Source organism: Geotrypetes seraphini, chromosome 10 (assembly GCF_902459505.1).
Source record: "Geotrypetes seraphini chromosome 10, aGeoSer1.1, whole genome shotgun sequence".
In the NCBI taxonomy this organism is placed as follows: domain Eukaryota; kingdom Metazoa; phylum Chordata; class Amphibia; order Gymnophiona; family Dermophiidae; genus Geotrypetes; species Geotrypetes seraphini.
The window spans coordinates 97457651-97467102 of NC_047093.1; the positions used below are offsets into that span (position 1 = coordinate 97457651).

General features: G+C 43.4%; 1 protein-coding gene across 6 annotated transcripts in view; it reads left to right on the forward strand.

Annotated features, from left to right (window-relative positions):
* The window catches only part of ABCA2 (ATP binding cassette subfamily A member 2), a 602913-nt gene that overhangs the window by 412375 nt on the left and 181086 nt on the right, over positions 1 to 9452 (forward strand). For all 6 annotated transcript variants that reach the window (XM_033959797.1, XM_033959792.1, XM_033959793.1 and 3 more), the window contains one exon: positions 4867 to 5051. In XM_033959797.1, coding sequence (XP_033815688.1) covers positions 4867 to 5051 — 185 coding nt within the window. The remainder of the gene's footprint in view (positions 1 to 4866; positions 5052 to 9452) is intronic.

A 9452-nucleotide genomic window follows, 5' to 3' on the forward strand; every position in this document is an offset into this window, starting at 1 on the left:
GTAGTAAAGGCTGCAACATAAGCAATATCAGCAACTCATTTCTTAGTATTGCAACGGAAAGTGAAACGACACAAAAATCCATACGAAAAAGGAGATTATCGCTGAAAAATAGCTGGAAAGCGATGACCACAAATGCTCGCAGTCTAAGCAACAAAGTTCATGATCTGCAAGCCCTGATATTAGAGGCAGATCTAGATATTGTTGCTATCACAGAGACATGGTTCAGTGAATCACATGGATGGGATGCAAACATACCGGGATATAATCTTTTTAGGAAGGACAGAGATGGTCATAAAGGTGGAGGAGTAGCTCTCTATGTAAAGATCAATATCCAAGCGACCGAAATGCAAGGGACCTGGGGAGAGGAAGAAGCGATATGGATTGCTCTGAAAAGAGAAGATGGAACTTCTATCTACGTGGGTGTAGTCTACAGACCTCCGACTCAATCGCAGCAAATTGATAAGGATCTGATTGTGGATATCCAAAAGTTTGGAAGGAAAGAGGAGGTTCTGCTGTTGGGAGATTTCAACCTGCCGGATGCGGACTGGAATGTTCCGTCTGCGGAATCGGAAAGAAGTAGGGAGATTGTGGATGCCTTTCAAGAGGCTCTGCTCAGACAAATGGTGACGGAACCCACAAGGGAAAAAGCGATATTGGATCTGGTCCTCACAAATGGAGAGAGTATCTCTAATGTTCGAGTGGGTGCTCACCTGGGTAGTAGCGATCATCAAACGGTTTGGTTTGATATAACGGCTAAAGTGGAGAGCGGCCGCACGATACTTAAAGTCCTAGATTTCAAATGTACGGACTTTAATGCAATGGGAAAGTATCTGAAGAAAGAGCTGTTAGGATGTGAGGACATAAGAGAAGTGGAAAGACAGTGGTCTAAGCTGAAAGGAGCGATAAAAATGGCTACGGACCTTTATGTGAAGAAAATCAATAAAAACAAGAGAAAAAGGAAGCCGATATGGTTCTCCAACCTAGTGGCTGAGAAAATAAAGGCGAAAGAGTTGGCATTCATGAAATATAAAAAAACCCAAGTAGAGGATAACAGAAAGGACTACAGGGTGAAACTGAAAGAAGCCAAGAGAGAGATACGTTTGGCGAAGGCACAGGCGGAAGAACAAATGGCTAAAAATGTAAAAAAGGGAGATAAAAATTTTTTCAGATATATTAGTGAAAGGAGGAAGATAAAAAATGGAATTGCTAGGCTAAAAGATGCTGGGAACAAATATGTGAAGAGTGATGACGAGAAAGCAAATGTGCTAAACAAATACTTCTGTTCTGTGTTCACAGAAGAAAATCCTGGAGAAGGACCGAGATTGTCTGGCAAAGTTACACGAGAAAATGGAGTAGATTCTGCGCCGTTCACGGAGGAGGGTGTTTATGAGCAACTTGAAAAACTGAAGGTGGACAAAGCGATGGGACCAGACGGGATCCATCCCAGGATACTAAGGGAGCTCAGAGAGGTTCTGGCGAGTCCTATTAAAGACTTGTTCAACAAATCTCTGGAGACGGGAGTGATTCCTGGGGATTGGAGGAGAGCGGATGTGGTCCCTATTCATAAAAGTGGTCACAGGGATGAAGCAGGAAACTACAGGCCGGTGAGCCTCACTTCAGTTGTTGGAAAAATAATGGAAGTGTTGCTGAAAGAAAGGATAGTGTATTTCCTTGAATCTAATGGGTTACAGGATCCGAGGCAACATGGCTTTACAAAAGGTAAATCGTGCCAAACGAACCTGATTGAATTTTTTGATTGGGTGACCAGAGAGCTGGATCGAGGACATATGCTAGATGTAATTTACTTGGATTTCAGCAAAGCCTTTGATACAGTACCTCATAGGAGGCTGTTGAACAAACTTGAAGGGCTGAAGTTAGGACCCAAAGTGGTGAACTGGGTCAGAAACTGGCTGTCGGACAGACGCCAGAGGGTGGTGGTTAATGGAAGTCGCTCGAAGGAAGGAAAGGTGACTAGTGGAGTCCCTCAGGGTTCAGTGCTGGGGCCAATCCTGTTCAATATGTATGTAAGTGACATTGCTGAAGGGTTAGAAGGAAAAGTGTGCCTTTTTGCAGATGATACCAAGATTTGTAACAGAGTAGACACCGAAGAGGGAGTGGAAAATATGAAAAAGGATCTGCAAAAGTTAGAGGAATGGTCTAATGCCTGGCAACTAAAGAAATGCAGAGTAATGCATTTGGGGATTAATAATAGGAAGGAACCGTATATGCTGGGAGGAGAGAAGCTGATATGCACGGACGGGGAGAGGGACCTTGGGGTGATAGTGTCCGAAGATCTAAAGGCGAAAAAACAGTGTGACAAGGCAGTGGCTGCTGCCAGAAGGATTCTGGGCTGTATAAAGAGAGGCGTAGTCAGTAGAAGGAAGAAGGTGTTGATGCCCCTGTACAGGTCATTGGTGAGGCCCCACTTGGAGTATTGTGTTCAGTTTTGGAGACCGTATCTGGCGAAAGACGTAAGAAGACTTGAGGCGGTCTAGAGGAGGGCGACGAAAATGATAGGAGGCTTGCGCCAGAAGACGTATGAGGAGAGACTGGAAGCCCTGAATATGTATACCCTAGAGGAAAGGAGAGACAGGGGAGATATGATTCAGACGTTCAAATACTTAAAGGGTATTAACGTAGAACAAAATCTTTTCCAGAGAAAGGAAAATGGTAAAACCAGAGGACATAATTTGAGATTGAGGGGTGGTAGATTCAGGGGCAATGTTAGGAAATTCTACTTTACGGAGAGGGTGGTGGATGCCTGGAATGCGCTCCCGAGAGAGGTGGTGGAGAGTAAAACTGTGACTGAGTTCAAAGAAGCGTGGGATGAACACAGAAGATTTAGAATCAGAAAATAATATTAAAGATTGAACTAGACCAGTTACTGGGCAGACTTGTACGGTCTGTGTCTGTGTATGGCCGTTTGGAGGAGGATGGGCAGGGGAGGGCTTCAATGGCTGGGAGGGTGTAGATGGGCTGGAGTAAGTCTTAACAGAGATTTCGGCAGTTGGAACCCAAGCACAGTACCGGGTAAAGCTTTGGATTCTCGCCCAGAAATAGCTAAGAAGAAAAAAAAAAAAAATTTAAATTGAATCAGTTTGGGCAGACTGGATGGACCATTCGGGTCTTTATCTGCCGTCATCTACTATGTTACTATGTTTGCTCCTCCTCATCCCTGTTCTCAGTCCAGCTAATTATACATATACTGGAGAAGCCAGTACACACTTTTTACTGGTCTGAGCCTTAATAATAAAATGAATACATTTTCAGACATGGGCAAATGGATTGAACCTTCAGCCTCTAGCTCACAGGTTCAGCTAAAATTACTCTGGATGTTTGTCCCTCTCCTTTTAATTTGTTTTTTTAATGATGTAATTATTAACTTTCTCTTCTCCCTTCACCCTCAAGCTCACGTTCGTACCTGTAATTTGTCCATTTAATGTTCACACTTCAACTTCCCTTATAATAATTTATTTTTAACCTTTCATTTTTAACATTGTAAACCGGCCAGGTGTCAGTCGATGGTCGGTATATTAAAATTAATAAACTTGAAACTTGAATTAATAAAAATTAAATAAGGGATACTGAGTAGCTTAATGAAGCTTCTCAGTCACTGCTTGATATACCATTTTCACTCAGAGAGTGGTAGAAAACTGGAACACTCTTCTGCAGTCTGTCGTAGGGGAAAACAACCTCCAGGGATTCAAGAAAAAGTTAGACAAGTTCCTGCTGAACCAGAACGTACGCAGGTAGGGCTAGTCTCAGTTAGGGCGTTGGTCTATGACCAAAGAGCCGCCGCGTGAACGAACTGCTGGGCACAATGGACCACTGGTCTGACCCAACAGCGGCAATTCTTATATTCTTATGTTTTAATTCTCACATGTGGTCGCTGGTTGAGGGGGGACAGCATTGGGTTAGCATGAGGCCAGTTGTCCCTGCTTGAATCATACCTGCCTTATGGACCCGTAAAGGCCTTTGGTTTCTAGTGCTCTCAGTCCAGTACCTTTCAGCAACACGAATATAAACTTTAAAAATCATTTCATTTTAAAACTCAGAGCTTGTATTTGGAAGGTCTGTGAACTGTTTATTCAGCTGCCTTTTGAGTGAGAGATGTTAAGTAGAACTGAAACATTTGCTACCTAAAGTAGCTCGGGTAGGCTTCGGAAACATATCCTGGTGATTCACAGGCAGTTGAGTTGTCAGGATATCCACACTGAAAATGCATTAGGTAAATTTGCATGTATGGAAGAGGCAGATTATGCAAATATATCTCATGCATATTCATTACAGATAACTGAACAACAGACATTCACGTGACTTTCAAGATTGTTTATTACTGACGATCAACACTTTTTGAAATATAAAACTATAGTCTGCCTGACTTGGCAAAGTTTTGGCAAATTGCCTACATCAAGGGCAGTGGTTCATAAAACTATACACACTTGCACATGCACACATAAACATACATACATATACACCAAATTTATGACCAGTAAAACACCAAATTTGTAGGTCTGAGTCAAACCACTATATGTCCCATCATAAAAAAGAACTGGCTGTCAGGGCATAGTCTTGGGATACTCCCCATCAATTGCTAAGAGGCAAATACTGTTGACCATCAGTAATAAAGGTTTTGAAAGTTACATAGCTGCTTTTTCTTCAGCTTGATCTCTGCTCTGGTGGTTGCCTCTGTCGTTTGCCCTTTGAGGTAACCAGGGCAGTTTTTTGAAGCCCTAAGTTAGCATATGTTCAGAGCTGCCCTGGTATACACTTGAGACTTGGTTCACCAAGGTTTTTCCTCAGATTCTGTTTTGATAAAAATAGACCACAGGGATCAATTTTTAATTTTGTCTTTCTTTCTTTCAGATGTGGGACAGACGCATAGTCCTCCCTCTCACTCCTCTGTCAGTCCCTGCTCTGAGCCCCGGGTCACTCAGTTCATTAAGAAATATGTGGCCTCCTGCCTGTTGATCTCAGATACCAATACAGAGCTATCTTACATCCTACCTAGTGAGGCTGTGAAGAAGGGCTGCTTTGAGAGGCTCTTTCAGGTACTGTGGGGGTCAGTGTCCCATCTATGTGCAGGGATGGGAAGGGAAATTTACTAGAGCTAAGGGCTCCAATATGATTAGGCCAACTCTCCAAATGTCTTCACAGATTTTCAAAGAGAGAGTGTTTGCATGCTTTTTCTGCATCTCACGCCCTAAATATATCTTCACTCTTGTGAAGTTAGAAGTCTGCACCTGGATGAACAAAGCAAACTTTCAGCCATATTGAGAGTGGGCAGTTCCCAGAAAGCTGATTTACATAGTTAAAACATGTTTTACTTCATACATGGCTTTGCAAGTTGTCCTGCCCCTAACTTTCCACAGTAAGTTAGGTTTATTAGGAGTGTTTATTCTAACATCAGTTCAAGAATGGGCTATAAACAACAAATTTTGCTTGAATCCAAGTAAAACTGATCTTCTATGGGTCTCTAACTCAAGTGGGCACATACCTGCCATCAAAATCTTTTTAGGAAATATGAGCTCCCTCTCAAATCAGAAGTTAGGAACCTTGGAATACAACTAGATTCAACACATATTCTAATCCCCCAAATCCAAGCAACCTTCAAGAGCTGTTTCTATCATTTACGACAACTATGCTACCTCTTTCCTTACACTGAGAAAGCAAGTCTTGTCTCAGTTGTGCATGCCATGATAGCATCAAGATTGGATTACTGTAATGCACTCTACACTGGTCTGGCTGCAAAAGGTCTCCACCAGCCCCAATTGATTCAGAATGCTGCAACAAGACTAACAGAAGGTTGTAAACAATGTGACCACATCACACTAGTTTTGCAAAAACTTCACTGGCTACCAGTGTAATACACAGTGAAATTTAAAACTCTATGTCTGATCTTCAAGGCCCTCAAAGGAAGTAGTCCAGAGTACTTGAAGAACAGGATCTTCCTCTGTACACTTCCAAGATCACTAAGGTCTTCCTAGGGAGTATCCATAACCACACCCTCCCAAAGGACATCAGCCAACGAGCCTTTTCCAGAGTGGGCCCCACACTCCCTAAAAGGCTTTGCTTAACTCAAGACTATCTCTACTTCAGGAAACAGGTGAAGCCTTGGCTCTTCAACCAGGCCTTTAATGGAAGAAGTAACTAACTTGCTAGTCACACACACAAGTGATATTGACTGCACATACTGTGACATGTATATCCACGCCTATCCTAGCTAAGAAGAATTTTCAAGCACCATTCTGACCTCATGTGTAATTCTTTAAATTAGTTCCATTAATTTCTTATTCCTGCTAGTCTGTCTTATCTATCTATATGCTCCATCTTTGCGTATACACTAGGCTGTTTATTAAATTGTTTTATTGCATATTATGTTGATTATTGTAATGTAACATATATTTTGTTTTTTTTTAAACTGTGTACTCTATGTATCTTGTGAAAAGCTTAGGTTTAAACGGAATATAAGTTTTTAAATATCTTGAATGTTGATTTTTCTGTTGTAAGAATTGAATTTTTCTGTTTCTACTTGTCTCGGTTTGTTTTAACACTTTATGTATGTAACCATTTTGTAAACCATCTAATATAATAAAACGGTAAGCCGCGAATGCGCATTTCCTATGCGTGCGTCCGTTTTCCGTGAGCTGTAGCACACATAGGAAGTGCGCATGCGCGGCTTACAGACCGGCCTCACGCAAGCCAAGACAAGTGCCATGCGCGCATTTCCCTGCTCTCCACCGCTGCCGTCCACTAGCACCCCCTGCCCTCTCCGTCGCCTCCCGGCTCCAGCGGCGTAGGCAGCACTATAAACACGCTGCTTCGCGCCCTTCTCTGCCGATTTCCTCTGCCACATCTCTGATGACATCATCGGAGACAGACACGGCAGAGGAAATCGCCAGTAAAAGGCCGCGAAGCAGCGTGTTTAAAGTGCTGCCTATGCGGCTGGAGTCCCGAGCTTTGTCGGCGGTGGGAGGGTCAGGAGCAGGCCGGATCGATAACGGCAGTAAAAGAAGGGGGAGGGGCCGAACGGAGCAGGGAAGATAAGGTAAGAAAAGGGAAAGGGGGAGTGGGGGAAAATGCTGCTACTGCTTCTACACAGGAAAGGGGGGGGGAATAGGAGGGAAATGCTATTGCTGCTGCATAGGGAAGTGGGATGGAAATGCTGCTGCACAGGGAAATGGGGAAAAATGACAGACAGACAGCGGGAGGGAGACAGAAAGAAAGAAAGACACAGGGGCAGGGAGAGGGACAGAAAGACAGACAGAGAAAGGGGGCCAGAGAGAGAGTCAGCGGGAGAGGGAAAGGGGGCTGCTTTGGGGGGAGGGGTGTGCTTGGGGCAAACAGCTTTGCTCTGGGTGGAAGACAGAAGGGGCCATGGAGAGACAGGGAGAGGGATAGGGGGCTGCTTTGGGGGGAGGGGTGTGCTGGGGGGAGACAGAAGGGGCCATGGAGAGATAGGGAAAGGAGACAGACAGCTTTGCTCTGGGGGGGAAGACAGAAGAGGGCCATGGAGAGACATTTGGGGGGGAGGTGGGTGCTGGGGGCAGACAGCTTTGCTCGGGAGGGGAGGGGGAGACAGAAGGATACAGACAGCGGCCAAGGAGAGAGAGATAAAGAAACACAGACAGACAGACACATCTATTCTAGCACCCGTTAATGTAACGGGCTTAAAGACTAGTTTTGATATAAAACGGTATAGAAATTTTAAAAAGAAATAAGTACTATGGTCTCCTTTTATGAAGCCGTGTTAGCGGCTTTATCGCACGTAACTTTTTAGCGCGCGCTAACCCCTATGCTAGCCAAAAAACTACCACCTGCTCAAGAGGAGGCGGTAACGGCTAGCTTGGCCGGCAAATTAGCGCACGCTATTACGCGTGTTAAACCGCTAAAGCAGCTTCGTAAAAGGAGTCCTATGTCATACTTTGTATTGTTGTTTGAATATTTTTTACTGCTTTAATTGTCTATTGCTGTACACCGCCTTGAGTGAATCCCTTCAAAAAGATGGTAAATACATCCTAATAAATAAAATATTTTGAGATCAATTTTCAAAAGTGTCCAGCAGCCTAGGTTAGGAAGTCAGATGACTAGATCTAGCCTGTTGAAAAATTTAATCTACTACTATTTATTATATCTATAGCGTTACCAGATGCATGCATCGCTGTATATTAAACACGCAAGAGATGGTCCCTGCTCAAAAGAGCTTAAAATCTAATTATGACAGACACATAGGACAAAGGGTAAATCAATATATGCTACTCATGAAGGGAAATATAAAGGGATGAAGAGATAGAGAGGGTAGGGGCTACAGAAGGAATGAGAAACAAATATAATGTATTACAAGTTGGAAGGTTAGGACCTAAATGCAGCTTTGAAAAAGTGCCTAGATTTGAATACCACCAGAGATGGAGCCTGATGTACTGATTCAGGCAGGTTGTTCTAGGCATATGGTGCAGCAGGGCAGAAGGGGCGTAGTTGGCAGTAGAGGAGAAGGGTACAGATGGGAGATTTACCTGAAAAACGGAGTTCCTGGGGTGAGGTATAGGGAGAGATGAGAGATATTGAGGAGCCACAGAGTGAGAATTCTTGTAGGTCAATAAGAGGGGTTTAAACTGTATACGGAAGTGGACAGGAAGCCAATGAAGCGACTTTAGGAGAAGGGTAACATGAGCATAATGACACTGGTAGAATACGAGGCGCATAGTAGAATTCTGAAGCAGGGGGGAGAGGTGGGTTAGTGGGAGAACCGCAAGAAGCACATTGCAGTTATCCAGGCAAGAGATGACGAGGGCATGGATAATGGTCATGGTAGCTGCGCAAAAAGGAAACTCCAGATTTTAACAACGCTGTATAGAAAGAAGCGACAAGTTTTGGCAGTTTGTTGGATATGCCAAATCTTTGTATGTAGCCCAGACATGAGTTGTGAAATATAAGCACCCTCATGAGATTAAGGATTTGAAACATTTATGGATTTCAAAATTGGTGGTGGATGAAGGGTACCACTTTCTGAGGTGGTGGATAGGTGGCATTCTACCTTTGGAGTCCACATTGGATGAGTTGGCTCCTCTTCAAATAATACAGAATACTGGGAAGAAATTTAATCCCTGGGACTTTGCTAAAGTGAGGCAGACAAAAAGGAGCCTATGGAGATTAGAGCAGCAATGGAGGAAGTACCTAGACTCATTTTCTCGTGAGGCATATGTGGTAGCTTTAGCAGATTACAGAAAAGTAGTGTTTACAAAAAAAAGCATCATTTTGATGAGCTTATAGCTGCAGCGCCTTCAGGGTATAAGGAGTTTTGTGAACAGTTTGATTGCTCCTAGAATTAATAAGAATAGACTTCCAACTTATGATCAGTTTGCTGATTACTTTCTGTCTAAGATAACAATGTTGGAAAATGTAGACACCACAAGTTGAGCAAGCTAATGTTTCAACTGTTGAAGCCTGGTCTG